This window comes from Strix uralensis, chromosome 20 (assembly GCF_047716275.1).
Source record: "Strix uralensis isolate ZFMK-TIS-50842 chromosome 20, bStrUra1, whole genome shotgun sequence".
Lineage (NCBI taxonomy): Eukaryota > Metazoa > Chordata > Aves > Strigiformes > Strigidae > Strix > Strix uralensis.
The window spans coordinates 1867428-1887846 of NC_133991.1; the positions used below are offsets into that span (position 1 = coordinate 1867428).

The 20419-nt window shown below is 48.4% G+C and overlaps 1 protein-coding gene across 3 annotated transcripts in view; it reads right to left on the minus strand.

Moving 5' to 3' along the window:
* Positions 1-1792: 1792 nt before the first annotated feature.
* MTMR4 (myotubularin related protein 4) overlaps positions 1793-20419 on the minus strand; it is a 59277-nt gene continuing 40650 nt past the window's right edge. For all 3 annotated transcript variants that reach the window (XM_074889917.1, XM_074889918.1, XM_074889916.1), the window contains 12 exons: positions 17606-17719; positions 10718-10914; positions 10330-10458; positions 9912-10023; positions 9289-9484; positions 8613-8798; positions 7699-7869; positions 7420-7574; positions 5333-6578; positions 4862-4972; positions 4473-4561; positions 1793-4071 (listed from right to left, as the gene is read on the minus strand). In XM_074889917.1, the coding sequence (XP_074746018.1) occupies positions 3894-4071; positions 4473-4561; positions 4862-4972; positions 5333-6578; positions 7420-7574; positions 7699-7869; positions 8613-8798; positions 9289-9484; positions 9912-10023; positions 10330-10458; positions 10718-10914; positions 17606-17719 (2884 nt within the window). In that variant the 3' untranslated portion in view covers positions 1793-3893. The remainder of the gene's footprint in view (positions 4072-4472; positions 4562-4861; positions 4973-5332; positions 6579-7419; positions 7575-7698; positions 7870-8612; positions 8799-9288; positions 9485-9911; positions 10024-10329; positions 10459-10717; positions 10915-17605; positions 17720-20419) is intronic.

The following is a 20419-nucleotide window of genomic DNA, read 5'->3' on the forward strand; positions in this document are numbered from 1 at the left end:
CCACCTTTTGACACAGAGGTTGACACAGGGACTCGGAAGAGACTGGGCACTTGGTAAGAATTGCAAACACGTCAGGAAAAACTATGCTTGCATGAGAGAGTAAAGTCGCATGACTGGCCTAAACTTTATGAGACTGAAGTTGTGTGCTGCTTTGGGCAATTTTTTTCTTTTAAATTATGATGATTTTAAACACACTGGAGACTGCATGCAGCATTTTTTATCCAAGAACAACTTGGCATTATCAGTTTTAACCTAGAAGATACAGAGATACCCAAGGTACCATAAAGGGCAGTGCCCAAAGTTCACTCTTGCCAAAGCCTAACGTTTTGGGAGAGAAATGTACTATTTAACTCCTAGACTGAAAACTGAACGGACAGAAACGTACCAAGCGTGCCCTCAGAACACCTGCATCCTTCTTGCCCGTGTCTCTCGCTTTAAACCGGTTCCTGCTCAGCACTGGCAGGGTGCACAAGGCCACACATCACGTCCCTCTTTTCTTCTTTCATAACCAAGGCTTAACATGTCTCTTCACATCCCCTGCAGTTTTAGCATTATCTGTTAACGCTTAGCAGCTGAACAATACCAACCATCACAAGCCTGACCTGGCTGCTCACTACATCTAAATCTATGTTTATTTTGTTCAGTGGCTGAGGAGATATTATGGTACATCATAAGCAGTTCCGGCTGTTAATTTGCTAAGAATTCATGGCAGTTAGTGCACTGATAGGGGAAGGCTTTGATCTCACTGTTTGTGCTAGGTTTAGACACATTTCAGTGCACATATAGATTACCTCAGGCTGAATGTGTTGGCAAATTATGGCTTTATATACTTTAAGTGATAATGCTTTGTTCTGTGCTCAATAATCATGAGCATTAAGTGCCCTTTGCTGGCATGGCCAGCCTGACCTTACCATCAGGAGCTCTCAGCAAAATGCCTCTACTCAGCTTTGAAGGGACAGGGGGGAAATCGGGCTGAAGCACTGACCCAGCTGGTGATGAGAAGCCAAAGGGTCCCACAACAGTCCCACCCTTCCACCACCTGCCAGGACACGGAACTGTTAACACCAGAGCCTGGAAGTTAATCAGAAGACTGTCCTTCCTTGGAAAACATCGCTCGTGATTCATGTTCAGCAACATTGCCCCCACAGATGACCTTCTGTTGTGGGACTGTTTCAGGAGCAATGGTTAATTTTTAAATGCAACAAGCTCTCTTGCTCCTAACATTCCTAATACAACAAAGTGTTTAGGTACTGACATGAACGCTGACTTGAACTACGGGAGCAGTTTACCAGGGATCTGCTTAATTTTAAGATCCCTGGATGCTTTGAGGACAGGCTTTCTAGAAGATTCTCTCCAGCTCCATCACAAACTGTAACTTACCTGCATCACCCCTGGCACATTCAAGCCAAGCACAACAGTCCCCATCCATCATCCTGCACGGAGGAACACAACCTACCAGGCAAGAAGTGGTATAAACATGTTGGTGAATCTTGCCTCACAGCTCTTCCTTGGAAAAGAAAAACTCCTCACCGAGTCAGTATGGGAGATGCTGGAAGGGGCTGGTATCCTGGGCAGCTTCAGGGTTTTTTTTGGAAAAGAGCAGAGAGCCTCAGAGTAGAAGACCACAGCACAGTGTGCTTTGCATCCTACCCTTGATTCTTATTTGTGAGAAGCAGTATTAAATTCCTAACATTCCTTACATCAAGGGAAAAGGTAGCAAGTAACAGCAGCCTGAGAAACACTGTGCAAAAAGAATTCACCACAAACTAAAGAATGGGTCCAAACACAGCAGCACTAATATAGAGATTTTATTTTGACTGTATTGAGTTGTACAGCACATTTTGTTTGTCACAATGCTATTGAACTGATTTTAGAGTTTTTGGCCAGCACATTGTGACGCTGAAACTCACAAGAGCTAAAAGCAGTTTGGACTAATGGCCTGAACAGAAGGGCCAGGAGTACCTAGTTTCTGGCTTCCTCATTGCTTGCAGTCATTCCAACATGTGCAAAACAGGAGCAAATCCAGTTTCTTCTACCAGCCCAACGGTCACTCTTCCATGTCTGGCAATGACTGCAAGGTACAAGGCAGGGGAGAATCTGAAGCAAGGTGCCTTCTCTTCCCAAAGCCATATTGGTTGTTCCCAGTATGGAAAAGAAGCAGAGTCCAAGTAAGTACAGGGTCTTCAGATGACGCTAGCTTTGCTTGCACTATTGGGATTTACAAAACCAGAGGCTGACATATCAAAGTGCAGGAAAGGGTCGTTATTCCGTTCCCTCTGACAGAGATGACAAACCATGAGCATAAAACCTGGGAGATCACAACAGTGTAAAGTACTTTGCCTTGTTGTTAGACCAAATGACCTCACAGGTCCTCCCCCCACATACGAAGTCTCGGCTCATGAGGTGCAGAATATATCAGACATTTTCTTTTAGCTGGAAAGAAAACCTGCATTTCTGCAAAGAAATGCCCCACTTTCAAACTCTTCCTCCTCATTAGTATCCACAGATTTCTCAGAAAGGAGGCAGGATGGATACTCCCCAAGGGATCTAACAAGGGATTAAACAAAAGCCCACCTGAAGCCCACTTTCTTTCTAAACCTTTCCTTCTTTCTAAACCCAGTTCCTTTTCCTTAGAATAAGTTGGGATTCCTGCTCTCTAGTTTAAAGAAGTAGAGAGGCAATTACAAGTTGGCAACTCTGAACTTTGACCACTGTGCAGGAGACAGAAAAGAAGTCAAATTCAAGAGGCATTTTAGGCAGCACTGGGGCAAGTCAGAGAGATTGTTTCCACCACTGAACAGATGCCACACGTCATGTTTATCACTGTAGCTTGGCTGTACGTCCTGAAGTGAAAAGCACAGACCGTAGCGTCTATGTCAGCCAGTGTCCTTCCCCACCCCCGTTTTGGTATCGATGCTTCATTCTCCCCTCTTCGGGTTACATTAAGTGCACAGAAATATATAGCAGCATTTGGACTGAAACCCTCACATACACCAGACAGCACATTCCAGGAGGTAAAACAACACATTATGGCCTATACCCTCAAGGTATCAAGTTTTCAGGATAAAGAGCAGTAGGAAGTGGAGAGCTGAGGGCAGAAAAGGGGAGGAAGAGCAACACAGGAACACAAGTTCTGTTTCCATGCCAGGAGAGGATCAGGGTGCCATTCTTGTGTTAGCACCAGGCTGTGACACGACCGCAGACAAAGCAGACGGGCAGAGCAGAAGTGAAAAAGCCAATCTCCCATCTCCCCGTGGTGTTGGGGGGCAGGGGCAAAGTCAAGTGCATTCACCAATCCTAGTGGAGCACGAAAACGGGCAAAATCTGCTCGGCCCGTTTTCAGCCAGAATGAATTTCTCTTCAACGCCCAAGAGAAAAAATCAATCAGTGATGGCTAACGAGTCTTGTTCACCAAGCTGATCACAAATCACACTCATGGAAAGAGAATCTACAGAAGTGCTCCAGGCTGAGGCCCTTCCAAAACACACAGTACCACCAGGAGTCTGCCCTCTTCCTTCTCGCACAGCAGCCTGCCTTTGTAGGGGGAGTTGGTTCTAAACATGCCTTTCTATTGCTTTGGGGGTACTTTGCACAGGCAATATCTGTGAAAACATTGCTTTCCAGCCCGCAAAAGAAAGAGGTTGCAATCCCCTCTTTAGCCCTAGGTCGTCAGACAATGTACGGGCCCACCGGTGCCAGAGTGGGGACACACACCATACTCTTTAATCTGAGCTCCTCTGCTCCAGACTGGTAGTAAGACTGCTGAAGACAGTGCATTCGAGCTTGGTGTTCAAGTGTTGCACCAAAGGCCTTCACAATTACAGTGGAGGCAGAGTCACCCTTCAAACCCACGAGAGAAAAGGCTGGGCTTAGACAGGTCCTTTGTCTGGCATTCAGCTGGAAGCTGTGGCGATGGGTTTCTTCAGGTGTTGGCTCATGAGCTCCCTGGCACGAGACACTTGGATGTGGTCATAACAGGAGTTACAAACGAGGACAGGGTCATACAACTGCTGATCAGGGATGGGCAACTTCAGATGGCAGCAACCAGCACAAAACACGTTCCCACAGTTCCTGTCAAGGAGCAAGAAAACCAGTGGAAAGAGAGCTGGGAACAGCACAGCAAAACTTCAGCAAGCACAAAGAATCCAGCTCAGGGGCGAAGTACCAGCCTTACTTATGACTTGTCAATTTGTTTCTTAAAGTATATACCATGGTCTCCAGTGCAAGCCAACTGGCTAGTGCTAACAAGGGACTAATGGACATTACTACCCAGCAGAAGGATCAAAGGCCTTGGGAAAATAAGAACAATGTAGAATGGAAATCTGCAGGGAATTATGAGGCCTGGCAAATAAAGGAAAGATCTAAAACTTTCTCCTGGGAACTGGAGGGAATAAACAGCACAAAAAGGCATTTTGTGAGGTTTGTGAGAAGCAGGCTGAGAAGAGTGGAACTACAGCAATAATATTGTTTACCTGCAGTGATGCCTCCGTTTGGCCAGCCAGAATTCACAATCGCAGTTAAAACAATGCGAGGCCATGTGGTCTGGAACCCACCGCGTGACCTAGGGCAGACACCAGTCCTCATCAGCTTTCAGTTTGTAACACCACAACGCCCAGGTCTCAGGACCTCAGCACAGGCTGAGGTGTGGCTTTGGACCACGACAGGCTAGCTCAGAGCGAGCCCACACCACGGCTCCCTTTCTACTGGACACAGTAGCAGCAGAGGATGCAGAGGATGTGTTAAAGGACAAGGGTGGCTGCTCTCTGCCTTGCTTCCAGACCACTCTGCTGCCATAACCAAAGTTAGCTGCAGAGAAACATTCTCTCCTGCTGCATTACAGCTGCCGTAACAAGACACGTACCTCAGTCTCCTTCTTATCAACAGGCTCCCAGCTTGCTTCTGACAAACAGTCTTCACTATGATCAGAGCAGAAGTCTTCAGTGTCGCTGCCGTCCGATTCCTTCAAACATGTCTGCAAAAAGAGATGAAGCCACAAATCCCCTCAGCTGCCTTAATCACACAGTCAAGGGCATCCCCTGCTCCGGCCACACTCAGTGCTTGTGAGGGGCATGTGGGTGGCTCCACAGCTCCCCATACAAGGAGGTAAAACATTCATGACCATGTAGGAGCCATTGCTTGGCCCTCAAGAAGCAGAGATACCCCTGGGTGGCATGAGGACACAGCACGTGGAGAGGAGGGGAAAAGGGCTGAGGAAACATAGGAACAACCTTCACCACCACTCCAGAAGTAAGAGATGGAGCACTGGGGGTTGGAGAGGGCGGTGTGAGGGGGGTGCACTGCAGCAGTTGGGGTGTTAGAGCCAGTTACTTACAAAGTCATCCTCGTAGTCCATGGGAGGCTCGGTCGCAGGGGCGCAGAAGTGGCGGATGTCCAGGCGCAGCTGCAGCTCTCGCACCTGCCTGCGCAGCTGCTCCACCTCCTGCTTGTAGCTCGCCTCGATCTGCCGCAGCCTGTGCTGGATCACATCCGTGGGGAAGGGCAGCCCGTCATCGTCCAGGTAGAGAGGAGGCACAGGAGAAGGACATTTTGGTGGCATGTGCTTGGGACCGGACGCTTGTTTCAGGTGGCAGGGCAGCCACAAACGGCTGGGCTTCCCTGCGGGGCCTGCAAAATGTGTGCCAACATGGCCAGAGCAGACTGAGGGTTTCGCACCTTCCCTGGCTGGCCACTGGCCACTGAGGCACAGGCCCGGTGCCCGCAGAGGTTTGCTGCTCAACCTCTTGCTACAGCAGCCGTAGGAGAGGAGGTGTCTGGGGGCAGGCTCCCCACTGGGGAGTGATGTCACCATTCCTTGAAAACTGTCCCAGTTGGAGCCCAGGAAGGAGAACTCGCTGCTTTGGCTCTGGGAAATGGGCTTGCGCCACTGCTCTAGCGGGACTCTCCCCAGCCGGCCAGGCTCCTCGCTGGGCACACTCCTTCCAGCATCACCTTTGCCATTGTCTTCACCCGGGCAGGGGATGCCTGGGGCAGGGCCTGGGATGCCCTGGCAAGGGGCGCTTGGTGCCAGGGACTCCAGGCTGGGAACATCTTGGCAGGCAATGTTTCTCTTGGGGCAGCCTCCTCCACTGGACACCAAGCCAGCAGCCTTCAAAGGTTCCTGGGGACAGGTTTCTAACTGCTTTCCAGAACTGGTGGAAACCCTGTCAACATTTTCCTGTCCGTAAGGATTTGGAGCTGGACACATGCCATCCAGTTCCTCCATGTATGTTCTGTTTTCCTTTTCTGCCTCCAGAGACATGCTGCTTGCTGGCACAGGGGCCCAGCTGCTCAGCTGCTTGCTGTGCCCTTCCTGCTCAGCATGGCTGCTACAAGCGCTGTCGGCTTGGAGGGCAGCTTTTTCCTCTTGCTCCTTCACCTGCCGTGTCTCTCCCGCAGCCACCGCACTGCCTTCGCCCACGTGCAGCTCGGCTCCCTCAGCGGTGGCATGTCGGGCTTCCAGGCCCACCCGGACCTCCTGGCAGTGGTTATTCAGGTTGGGGTCACTAGACGTGCGGGTCAGGGGGCTGCTGGAGTCGCAGGCTGAGAGCAGGTCATCCACAGATCTTGTCTTTGGTAATCTAGAACCCAAAAGCAAACAAATCTCAAAATAAAACTCCTGAAACTCTCCTCAATTCAGTCGAAACTGAGATGAGGGAAGGGAAGTGACATTGAATGACTTGAGCGTGTCCAGAGAAGGGCAACGGAGCTGGTGCAGGGTCTGGAGCACAGGTCTGATGGGGAGCGGCTGAGGGAACTGGGGGGGTTTAGTCTGGAGAAGAGGAGGCTGAGGGGAGACCTCATGGCCCTCTACAACTCCCTGAAAGGAGGGTGCAGAGAGGGGGGAGGAGTCTCTTGAGCCAAGGAACCAGCACCAGGACAAGAGGGAATGGCCTCAAGCTGCGCCAGGGCAGGGTCAGACTGGCTCTTAGGAAGGATTTCTTTGCAGAAGGGGTTGTTGGGCGTTGGAATGGGCTGCCCAGGGCAGGGGGGGAGTCCCCATCCCTGGAGGGGTTGAAGAGTTGGGTTGACCCAGCGCTGAGGGATCTGGTGGAGTTGAGAACGGTCAGGGTGAGGTTCATGGTTGGACTGGAGGAGCTTCAAGGGCTTTTCCAACCGAGATGGTTCTGTGATTCTGTGAAGTGTTCCTAATTACAGATCATGGGCTGGGTGGGGAGGGGTGGTGCAGCAGCATGAGCTGAAATGCCCAATGCTACAGCGTTGCCCCTGCACTCTGCCTTTTTAGATGCAGCAGGGAACTGTACACATTCTTCTCCAAGTGGCTGGGACAATGCTACAGAGCTCTTGCTCTCCACAGGGAAGGTGAGAACAGGAAGTACAGAGGAACTACAATGAGCAAAGAGGGAAAAAGAAGGCCTGTTGGTAGGTGGCAACCTGTGCCTGGAGCTCTTAGGCTCTTACCTGTCCAAACATCTGCCACCGAACTCCTGGCTTTGAGATCCAGAGGGCAGGTAAATGTCCATATCATCCTGTCCCAGAGGATGTGGCGAGGAAGCTGGCAGATACACCGCTGTCCAGACATGCAGCGCTCGCACGTGGCACACTGGATGCAGCACCTGCAACAGCCACTCACCATCAGAGAGGAACACAAAAGGAAACCCTGCCAGCCTCTCCCCACACAGTCCATGGTGAAAAGCCCCTGCAAAAATCCTGGAAAGCTGGGCCAGGAGCTCTACTGACCTGCTCAGACCCCGGCATATAGAGAAGATTGTGGAAGTTCTTGTTGCCGGCCCGCAGGAGGGACCACACGGAGCAGGTACGCTTGTAGATGTTGTGCATCTCCCGCTCGCAGGGGCTGTTCCCAAGGAAGGTCCCGTAGAGGCAGGAATACGTGTGCTGCACCAGCTTCACCTGCAGCATCACAAGAGGAGCAGTTGTCAGGGCCATCGGGAAACCACGTCTCCTGTCTACAGGGGAAACATCTTCCACTCCTCTGGGATAGCTCACACACTTCCTACTGCCTTCCTCTCTTCCACACAGGGCAGGACAGAGAGGATAGCAACAGGAATCAAGTGAAAGAATAGTCAACTGATACCATACCCATCCCTCTATAACCCTAACTTGTATTATTTGATAAGACAAAGATTAATAGCTATGGTTTCCCTAATTTTTTTTTTTTAAATGTTTCAGACTCGTATTGCTCTGAGAGATGCAAATCAGGCTTTTAATCAAAACAGTGCTGCTGACAATATCTGAATTCACTGGGCTAGAAAGGAACCTGGAGAAGAAGTGACTCAAAGAATCCAGAGACTATAAACCCCTCATCACTGTGCAATCTGTCAGGTACTCTGAGCCTGCAGTACCCCCTGGGAGGAGGAGGAAATTGCAAGCAGCTCACAGAAACCAGCAGAAGCATCACACGTACAGAACCAGGTCAAAATACCACAACTGAAGGGCAGGGCTGGACTCACACAGTGAAGGTATGTCAGGAATGCCAGCAGAGAGCCCAAGCACTACTCGGACACTTTCGCATTTTTAAAGAATGCAATTTTTGTTTTCTTTCAGCTACAACACTGTAAAATATCATGGCCTTCCCTCTGCCTCTACTTACATCTGGCAAGTGATAAAGACATGTTTGCATGCATATTTCTTACCAAAAAAGCTTCGTTAAATTCAAAGAGGCAAGGAAATTGCTTCAGAAGCTGATGAACAGCATCCAACCACTGGAGAAAAACTGGGCACTGCTCGTTCTGATCTTCCACCTTCTCTTGGTGACCGCAGCGATCGCCAAATTTATGACCAAAATCCAGCCAATCTGATTCAACAAGCACCTGGAAGCCCTGTGAATAAAAGAAAAAATTAACTGCAGACACTTTGCTGTAGGCACGTAGCAGGACGAGGCAAGCCCCATCTGCCAACAGTGCCAGGCAAACTCAGGGCTTTCGAAGGGCTGGAAAGGAGGCTGCACCGGTGCTTGGTTTGGGAGCAAAGCTACCTGAATGTCAGAGGTTTCCAAACACAAACTAACAGTTGTTATCTCTATACCACAAACAGCCCGGAGAATACACACAATTAAGAGTAGGGAAGCAGCTGAACCTTGAACACAAGAGGTTATTTACCACAGTACTTCACCAAGCTGGGCGGAGGAGTGACGTACAGTTCACCGAAAACAGGCAGGAAGGGAACGTGGAAAAACTCAACAACCACAATAGTAGCTCTGAAATGCCACTAAGCTGATTGTCAAATACAATTCTGCTCCTTTCTACGGAGACTGTGAGACAAAAGCTGCCTTTTAACAGACACGAAACAGCAGCATAGCATGACTCATACCTCCATGGTCCTGTAGTAAGGGTCCAGAAGAATCTTTGCCAGTGCTACAATCTGCGGAGTCCTGTCCCAGCCGTCTGAGCAATGAACCAGCACTGGACGCCCTTCTCTGTCAACTGCACTGGAGACCAGCACTGCTGCCTTCAGCATGACAGAGAGGTGCTGCAGCCACTTGGTGCTCTCCAGGGCTGAAAGCCAGCTAGAAGGTGTGCACAAAGCAAGAAAATGGTTGCTTAACTCTCCAGTAGAAAAAAAAAACACAGAAAAGATGTATTTTAAGCAAAGTCTTTTTGGAGTCCTCAGTGAAAATCAGTCTTTTCTAAAACATGTTGAAGAAGAGCCAGCCAGTCTGGGAATAAGTGCAAAGAATCCAACCCCTAATTTCAATTTTTCCCAAATACAGCTACATTTTGGAAACCCTCAGAGGACATGCACATCCAAGTGACACCGAGGCAGTGCTGCAATCCCTTCTGGATTACCAGCAGCATTCAGGCACTGTGAGCACTTTCCTATCCCTCCATTCTCTGAGGTAGAAACCTGGGATAGGAAAAAAGAAAAACAGAGGGGAAACCCCCCAGGACATTGACAGATATGGCATCAAACTCAGCTAGAGAACAGTCACTCACTTGCTGGGGTCTGGCACCTGACTGCAGACAGCACGCAGATACTGGAAGCTGTTCCGGATGGAGTGGATGTTGGCCATGCCCATGAACACAACTTCACAGTTCGGGTAATACTCTGAACACAACAGACAAATGGTCAGAGAGAGCTGCTGCCACTGCAGCAACTGCCTCCATACACTTAGGTGAACTGTCCCCTCACACCACCAGTTCTGGTCTCCAGGCAGCCAAGTTCTTCTACAAAAGCCTTGTGGGCCAGCACTGATGTATCTGGAATAATGGACTTTGCACGAGCAAGAAGAGGAACATGCTCCCAGGGACTGAGTACCAAAACGCTGACCCCACCCCCAGCTGTGCTCTAGGACCCCCTCAACAAAGCAGGTCCAAGAGGAAGATGTTCTGGGATATGCTTAACCCTCTGTACCTTCACATTCGCAGCCACCTCCCTTCGCTCTGTTGGCCACGGCCGCAGTGTAGGACCTGGCATCAAGAATGAGCAGCTTCTGAGGAGTTCCTGCGTTCTCCACACCTGAACAGGCGGTCAGGGACGAGTCTGCAGAGACAGCACAGACTGAGCTCCCGGCACCTCCCTGTCCCCTATGACAGGCCTCCAGGGCCACCCAGCACCGCCCCGAGACCCGTGTCACACACCACAGTCAAGGAGTGACAGGGCCCAGATTATCTGAGCTGGATACTGGGTTTAAACCTCACATTGTAACAGCCCCGTTAGCAGCAACAGCAACATTTAGGTGTAGGAAGCAGGAAATAATTCACACGTTTAGGAGAGAGTGGAAGGGAGCGAGCTGTCTCACCAAAGTCGGCGTCGCAGGCCTCGCTGCCGTCGCTGCTCCCGTTGTGCGGCATGCCACCAGATACCTTTACTCCAGGGTTCAAGGCACAGGCTTTGGCAATAGATGTCACAAGATACTCGTCATCAGCATTTCTCCAGCCCCACCAGCTGATTTCAGGCTGGCTGCAGCGTGCAATCACCGCCCCATTGCGCACGTGCCTGCGAAGGAAGCGAGAGCCTGGTGAAGCCCCTGGAAAGGTGAGGAACAACCCCAGCAAACGTCCCCTACAGTCACCACCTGCACAACCCTCCTCAGTGCTCTATCTACTGCATTTACTCTTGCATTCAAGCAGTGAAGCAGGGCAGGGCGTTGCAAATAACCATTATTCATAACAAAAGCAGTGACACGGAGGCTGTCACTCGCACCACAGCGGTGAGGAACAGAAGATGGCTGTGAGTAGCACAGGAGTGGCTCGTGGAGCAGAAATGAGATTGCAGAGGAGCAGCTCACTTGCTGGAGGGGCTGCTGGGAACAGCCAGTGCCAGTGGATGGTGGCAGCCCTGAGGTCAGCTGCAGCTCGTGGGACGTCACCTCCAGGGTCAGTGGCTCTGCCTGGGACTCAACTACCACTGAAATGCATGGGGAGTTTCTGCAGCAAGGGGGAAGCTGCCAGTTGTTCTAGCCATTACTCTATTAAACTATTTTTATTTACAATAATATATAAATACATATTATCTATAAAGATATACTATCTAAAGTAAACATTATTGTATATAGATATGTAAATATTTATACATTAAACCAGAGAGGAGAACTTTAAATAATTATGGTTGTACTTTGGGAAATTAATAGTTATTTATTTTAATGCTGTTCTGTTATCCCATTCTCTTTCTTTTTTTTTCCCTCCCTTAAAGTACATACCTGTTGTTAAACCATTTCATTTATCACTTGTAAGTTAGAAAGATTAGCTCACTCAGCATCAGACTGGTTAGTTTCTGGGTGGAGGCCTGAGCTGGTGTTTATTAACAACCCCTAAAATGTGAACCCTACCCTGGCTGTTGCTTATTGACACCTGGCAGAAGGCCTGAAGCAGGAATAAAGTGTTCATTTTTCACATGAACACACCAGTCAAGTCATTCACAAATGTCCTGGAAAGGGAATGGACCATTAGGTGACAAAGCTGCTGGTGATACAGAATTATCCAGGAAAGTCTATGGCTGTCTGGAAAAAGTTGCAAAGGATCTTGTGATACTGGGTGATAGAGTATGAAATTTAGTATTAATAAATGAAAAGTATTTACAGATGATCAAAGCATAACCCCAGCTATGACATGAAGCAGTTTGTTACAAATCAGCAGCCAAATCTCAAAGACTTTCAAGTCACTGTGGAGCTCTCAAACAGCCTCAGCTCAACGCTCAAGAGAAGCAAAAAGGTTGAGAATGTGCTAGCAGTTATTTGGAAAAGAATAAGACAGAGAATACTATGACATGATATCTCAGACATCTTCAAAATGACATGAATTTCTCACTAGTCCATCTCAAAAAGGATAATGTAATACTCAAACCTCCAGAGAAGGGTGGTAAGGACAATCACAGGTATAGAAGAGCTTTGCTATAGGGACAACTTTAGTAGGAAACAACTTGCCACCATGAGAGAAGGACAAGAATGGATGAGAGGCGTAAAAAGTCAGGAAAGATATAAAAAGCTGAGTTTGGAAGACTAGTCTTATTTTCCCCTGAGAGAAACACACACAAGCACTGGAATGGTGATGCCATATGTTTAAGAAAAACAAGTATTTTTTGGACAACAAAACAGACAGTGGACTCCCTGCCACCACACAATGTGGATGTATAAATTGGTTTCAAAATACATAAAAGTCAGGGAGGTCCACCAAGTGACCATGAAACATAGTGCTACCTTCTCCTGAACATCTTTTGTAGAAAAATCTAAGATAACAGCTGCTCCAAAGATGCACCAGGGAAGAACACCTGCATACCTGTCCCATGCATTACACTTCCCTGAGATGCTATTCCTGGTACCTGGCCCTTCTTGGAGACAGGATAATAAACAGGAGACCCCGGCACCTCAGTTCTTCACAACAGTGCTCGCCCCTCCCTATCCCACCACCCCTGATGCAGCACCTCTCTGAAGATGAGCTGGAGGAAGAACAAAGATGTAGATAAAGCTTCTGACAAGCCACCTCCAAGTACTATTTTTTTGTTTGTAGGTGAACACCTCTGAAAAATTTGCATTGGTGACAAAGTAGGGGACATAACACTCTAGATCCTAAAGCGCACTTGCACAAGCCTCGACCCATCACCCAAAGGCTGTTTAGCTGCCAGTGGGGGCTATCAGAAGCACTCTTGAAGGTACCTCTTTCTCATGCCACCCCTCCCTATGTTCCACAGAGGATGACGGTGCCTGTCCATGTTATCTGCTGTAAGGCAGCACACCAAGAAAATGCATCAAGGCTTTGAACTCCTTCTAACAGCGGTGCACAGTATCTCAGCAGCAGCTACTGCAGTTTGCAGGAATGATTTTGCTTCTCAAAGACAAGGTCCCCTTATTCTGCTGAGGCAACTTATCAATAAACACAGAAAATGTATTATCGTTAATGGCATCTCACAGGTAATACTGATGAAGACTTTAAACTGAAGACTTACATTCAGCTACGACAAAGTACCGTGAGATCCTTTTCCTTTCAGTGCCCTCCTCTGTTGCTGTTCTGTTCTGCAAGGTGACTCACGGAGCAGTCACTCCCAGGAGACCTATTCCGTCTTCAGGAACACTCAAGGATGGATAATACAGATAGGAGCAAAGCCTTTGTTTATACTAGTAAATGAAACAGAGCCAAGGTGTGGACTTAAGTGTCAGCCTGTGATCATCCAAGCTTGTTTGTTAGCACACCCATCGTTTTTGACCTGTTGCCAACCAGCGCTTTCCCAGACAGCGCCTGAGCACGTTTTTGGGAGATGCAGGTGCTGTGCCAGGCATTGCTGCTTGGATGCAACGGCACTGTTTTGCGGTGCAGAGGGGAGAAAAGTAGTTCAGCTGTGTAGGCCACTTGAAGTCAGTGGTAGCTTACTTCATGCAATACTAAAAACATTGCCAAAGAGTCACATTAAACTCAGAAAACTTCTTGCTAGCACTGCAACAAACACTGGGCAGGGGATGGCCTTGAGGTAGCCAGTTTCAAGAGATATAATGACGTGCCAATAAACACAAGGAAGCACGGCCAGCATCGATGAGCATGAAGTTATCAGCAAGCAGAAAGTGTAGCAGGTGCTGGTGAATGAACCAAAACCACAACTGAGCTTGCAACGAGCTTCCCAGGTGAGGGGAGCAGCCATGGCTTGACTCTGCATTCCCTTGCTAATCTTCTCATCACAAGTATATGAAGCATTTCAGGTCTTTTTCTTACTGGGGATTTTTGTGGAGGTTTTCCTCAAAGAAAAAAAAGCTCCTTTCTTGAAACTGGAATGGCAGAAAGTGCCACAGAGTTTTAACTTATGTGGACAAAATTATTTCTTCGGGATCCTCAGTTTAGTCTTAATGACTTGAGAACCTTTCAGAATTCAAAGCTGGAGTATGAGGCGCCTTTGTAGTTTATCAGTTGAGCTTTTACTCCCAGATTCATTCAGAGCACAAGGCTAGAGCACACCTGATGTTGTTAGCACATGCCATTTAACCCATAACAATCATCCAGAAAGCATCAACTAATAGCTCTTAAGTCCCCTCTGTTATTTTCTGGCCATAGAAATGCTCATCCACAATGCAAAGTCAAGCAGCTTGGCTTAACACATAAGAGCTGAGAGAGGGTTCACAGAGCTGTCCCCTCTGAGATGCACGGACACAAGTGCTTTCATTTCCCCAGTCTCTGCGTTAGGCTCCTGGCTCACTCTGGCATGACCTAAAGCCTGAGACCCAGCGCTCAGCCACGGGGCTGGAGCCATCTCCACTGTTTGCCTGCTGCTTCCCCGACAGCCCCTGCAGCACGACCACAGGCAAAGGTGATGCTGAGCATCTGCGAGGAGCATTCTTGCTAACACAGGCCCAAGGTCTTCTGAAGGTGGCTGTGTAGACAGAGAGTAACAACGAGGAGCGGCTGGCATGCAATGCCTGTCTGCCTCTGTAGTCAGCTAAGTAATTAATTGCATCCTTTGCATTGTTTTAGAAGTGAATTGTGCCTGGAGGCTCCTGCATCGCTCCTGCACATCTCCAGTGAGGACTCAAGAGATGGAGACCTGAATGTTTGCTTTGCTTAAAAGCTAAATTATACTTTTTTAAAGAAAACTGATAATATGGTGCCTTTGGCATCACATTTTACAGATCTGACTGTTACCAGTGAGTTCAGCCTTGTTCTCCAAAGGCCCTGAAGCCTACCGAACAGTCCTGCGCTCACAGCCCCTGGCATGCACGCCCCCAAGCCCACTTGTCCACTCTCTCCTGAACTGTGAGTGAGGAGGAGAAGCTGAGTGCGAGGCTTTTCATTTCTTCCCCTTCCATACAGCACAAGTCACTCCAGAAGCAGCCATGGCCCTTACAGACCTACCTGGCCAAAAGCCTTCAATCTTGAGGGCAAAGACTAAAAAGTGCCTGAAAATGAGATGCATATGGGCAAGCACTTGTCCCGTCTTGTAACATCACTTGTCAGCATCTTCTAATCTGATCCCAGGCTGCAAAGGGTTGCAGCTCAGATTGTAAAATTACTGGGTACCATTATAGTGATATAAAGCAAGGAACAAAATAATTGTAAGAGCAGCAAAAAGACATGGCTTTGCCCTCAGGTGGAGAGGCACACTGGGACAGTCTCGAGCGCCAGGCCATTTTTAGCAAAAGTAATCACAAATACAATTAACTTCCTAGCTGACTTGGCTATAAAGCAGGAAAGGCTCCATACGATAAGCAGCGCTCATTATTACTCTGCTGTAGAATTTAGTTCTCCTAGAAGTAATAACACTGTGTTTTGCCAGCATCTAACAGCAAACCATATAACATGAAGATGTAGCGTTAAGGTACACGTAAATTCATTAGTTTTGTTTCCTGGCTTTTGTACTTCCCAGTGTTGTCCTTTGTTGTGCAGCTCTGATATTTTCAAAGTTTTTTATATTTGGATTTAATAACTGCTAACAAGGAGTCTAAGGCTAGAAACCATAACGTATATTTTAAAACATGCACACTGGCTGGGTGCATCTGTTCAACCAGCCTCCCATTTGTTTCAGACATATCAGTCTCCCAGAAGTCAAGTTTGATGAGAAACCACTCCCCTACCCCGAAAAGCCCTGCTTTATTTCACAGAATCACCTCAGTTGGAAAGGACCTTGAAGATCATCTAGTCCAACCGTTAACCCAGCACTGACAGATCCCATCTACACCAGATTCCTAAGCACTATGTTGACCCGACCCGACTCTTCAACCCCTCCAGGGATGGGGACTCCACCACCTCCCTGGGCAGCCCATTCCAACGCCCAACAACCCCTTCTGCAAAGAAATCCTTCCTAAGAGCCAGTCTGACCCTGCCCTGGCGCAGCTGGAGGCCATTCCCTCTTGTCCCATCGCTTGTTCCTTGGCTCAAGAGACTCATCCCCCCTCTCTGCACCCTCCTTTCAGGGAGTTGGAGAGGGCCATGAGGTCTCCCCTCAGCCTCCTCTTCTCCAGACTAAACCCCCCCAGTTCCCTCAGCCGCTCCCCATCAGACCTGTGCTCCAGACCCTGCACCAGCTCCGTTGCCCTTCTCTGGACACGCTTGAGTCATTCAATGGCCTTTTTGGAGTGAGGGGCCCAAAACTGAACCCACTCATCGAGGGGCGGCCTCACCAGTGCCGAGTCCAGGGGTCAGATCCCTTCCCTGTCCCTGCTGGCCACACTATGGCTGATACAAGCCAGGATGCCATTGGCCTTCTTGGCCACCTGGGCACACTGCTGGCTCCTGTTCAGCCGGCTGTCAATCACCCCCCCCAGGTCCCTCTCTGACTGGCAGCTCTCCAGCCACTCCTCCCCAAGCCTGTAGCGCTGCTGGGGGTTGTTGTGGCCCAAGTGCAGCACTCGGCATTTGGCCTTAGTGAAGCTCATACAGTTGGCCTCAGCCCATCACTCCAGCCTGGCCAGGTCTCTCTGCAGAGCCTCCCTACCCTCGAGCAGATCAACACTCCCACCTAACTTGGTGTCACCTGCAAACTTACTGAGGGTGCACTTGATCCCCTTGTCTACGTCATCAATAAATTTGCTGCCTAGCCTCCTGCATCCCCCTGTACATATTATTTTTGGAAGGCTGACCAGGGATTATTTACCAGCTATTCAATCAACAAGGTTCAGCCACATGCAAACATCTCATTCTGTTAGCTAAATAATGTCAAACTCTCAGAACTCAGTCAAAACAGAAGTGGTTTGCACTTGGGTATTAAAAGGTATGTCCTAGTTGAGAGCAGGACCACACAGCAGGCTCGTTTTGGCCAAGATTTCTTTTCAAAGTAGCAGCTAGGCAAGTACCAATCTGTGAAAGTTCAGAAACTCAAAGAAAGAGAAACTTGATTTGACATAGTGTTCTTGCTGCATCTCCCATAGGAGGAAAGTCACCCACATCTTCAGATCTAACCAAAAGCAGGCAAGAAGCAACAGTTACCAGAACATTGTTTCTCCGTTCTGGAGAACACCCAGTGTTACCATCACAGACTGGGTGCCTACAGAGGCTGATGTATGTGCTGGGAGGAGGAGGAGGCCTGAGAGCAGCATGTTTTCAGGTGGGAGGCAAAAGGAGCACCAACACGAGGACCAGAACGCAGCTATCGCTGTCACCCCATGCTCCACAGCCCTGTATGCACTCAGCTAACCTGGCTTCACAACACCCTGCGCAGGACTGTGAGGAAAGGGACAGCTGTCAGGGGTCTGGGGGAGAGCTTTTGTGTTTACCTGTACACCACCACAGGGATCCTTTTCCACGACCTGAACGAAGCCACGTTCTCTAGCTCCTTATCAGTGATCCAGACAGGGACCAGCAGCTTCTGAGGATAACTGGAACAAAGCCTGGAAAAAAGAAAGCATAAAGGCAAGATGAGGACTTGGCAATCAAAAATATTCACCAGAGAAGCTGTGCAAAGAAAGGACGGGAGCAGCCCAAACTCAGCATGCAGAACTTTGGCTCCTCCTCTTCCTATCTGTCTCAGTATAGCCTCAACGTGGGAAAAGTGACCCAAAAAATGCTGTCAGGAATGAGCTGAGAGAAGATGATCTCCTCAGGCCTCACCTCCACCCTCATACTAAGTACACCCCAGTACTTCCCAAGGATGCCTTTGGAACATCCTCTGGATTTAAGAATTTATGAGGGTTTAGGGTAACAGTCATTAATTTATGTGGGGTTTTGGTTTTCTTGCAACACTTGCAAACCCAGAAACACACACAGCTTCTGGTAAATGATGATCTGCCACCTTCTGCCTTGCAGAAAACAGGTCACCATTGATAAGCTTTACACATTTCTTTCCAAGGAAGATGTAACGCTACCCAGAAAGATGGCAATGGTGATTTGGTGTATGCTGTAATAAAATGACATGAGGGAGACCTAAGAGAATATCTTGTTCGGGGGGGTGCCAGAAATCAAGATTCCTAATACACATCTGAACACACACCAGCAGCAAGAGGAATGCGATGGGCAAGTCCCTACCAATCCGGTCCCCTGGGGAAGAAACTCCCAGCACACACAGCCAATAGCAGGGGCACCCAACTCTTCAACGAGCAGAGCGGCAGTGCCAGAGGAGCCCCACATCTGAATCAACCTGAAGCATAAAGCAGTTCAGCCAAGATGGAAATTCAGTTGGGGGAGGCAGGGGGGAGATGAGAAGAGGCAACAGGATTGTAAATGCTTAAGTCCTAAGAAAGCTGTTAAAAATCTAACTGCAAGTAGATTATCAGCAAGGCAAGAGGGAAGCCAAGGGTCAGAGGAGGACAGCCAAACAGTGCTGGGGAGAAGGGGAGAGAGCAGGACGAGTAGGATGAAGCACAGGTGAAAATCCAGAAGTGGCTTCCTGGTTACTGCAGCTAATGTCCTGCCCCTGCGGCATACAGCTGTGTGCAGGGCAGGGCAGGTTGCAGGTTGGATGCTGGACCAGCTGAGCTCCAACAGCCCAGGCAGAGAAAGCCCTACATGGCAAGGAACATCAAAGAGCAACTCTACCTCTAGGCTATAACCCACATCATTTAGAAGGAATGTTTCAGGGCAGATGGGAAACAAACTGAGGGGAGTGAAACTATGCAGCTGGCAAGCTCCAGAGGGTGGCCTGGTGCTCCCCTGAGCCCCAGCTATCCCCGCTGAAGGCAACAGGCACGATACAGCCCTTAGGATCATTTAGTTTGTGATGCTAGTGAGGAACTGCCTGCCACGTTAGAAGATGGCACTTCACACAATGTCTAGATAGCTTCTCGGAAAGCCCCAGGAAGAAAGCAAGGTTGGTCTACGGGATAAAAACAACAGGGTGAAGAAGAAGAATCCAGGAAGCAAAAATCAAAGCTGTCAGGTAAGAAGCTGAAGACCAGGATGTCTGTGGTAGGATGTCTAGGCTTGGACATCTCTGAAATGCCTCAGATTCCATGTGTAAAGTTGGTCAGGAAATTAGAGAAGCATTGAAGTGGGATTGAGAATAAAGGTATGTGGAAGAGGGTTAGCACCTGTTAAGATCTGGAGAAACTTCTGGAACAGCTGAATCAATACAAGAATGGGCTTCATCAAAATGAAAACAGAATCAGTCCCTGGTACTTCAGACGAAACATTATGGGAGATGTCTTAAAATAAAAATTGGGGAGAGTCAGTACAGGAGAGGTTCAGGAGCTTATCTTCTAGGTTAGGTCACTAAAACTCTTAAGAAAACAGTAAGAATTCAGTAAAATTCAGGTAGGAAACAGGATGCCTCAAGAAGTTAAGCCAAATTTAAGCTGGACACAAAAACAGGCAATAACATCAAGACAAACAGATCTGTGCTTCTAGACTAGAATTCCAAACAACAAGGTAGAGGAACTGAAAAGTAAGGATAAATATGTTGGCTTAACAGCATCTTATAAAATTAATACAAGGAAGATTATTAGTGGTACCCTAAATTTCAGAGTACAAGCTTTGTAGGAAGACCAAAATATGTTGAGCTAGTGAGCAAAGTGTGGTGTGTTCCAGGAAAATGCGAAGGTAAAAGTGTGAGGCCAAGAGTTACCAGTATCCACAAGCAATGCAGAATGTGCACGGACTCAAACCCCAAGCCTAAAGAGAAACAGTAATGACATCCACAACAGGCTGGAGGAGATGCAGAAAGGCTGCGAGGGCAGAAATTGCCATGGGAGATTTGGGTTGCTTCCACATAAAACGCATAAGCATCGTGATAATGCATGAGACAAAGACGACATTTTCAGATGCAATCAGCTGCTTCTTGGTGCTACCAGCCAAATGACACAAATGTACATAACTCCTCCTTTGGTCCCAAGCTGCTCCAAAATAGAGTAACTGAAAAGTCACTTTGTTACAGTATTCATCACATAGCAGACTTCAACAATGTTTTTAGAGGGGATAAGGCTCCCACGACAGTAACGACGAGTTTCAGAAAAGGGTGGGGGCATGGGGGGTGTGGGAGAAAGCTTGCAGATGATATGATGGTTATTTAAACATGCTATTCAATGGTAATAGAAAATGCATCAGAAAGATCAGAAAGAGCTAGCAGACTTAAACAGTGAACAAAAGAAGGATTTTAG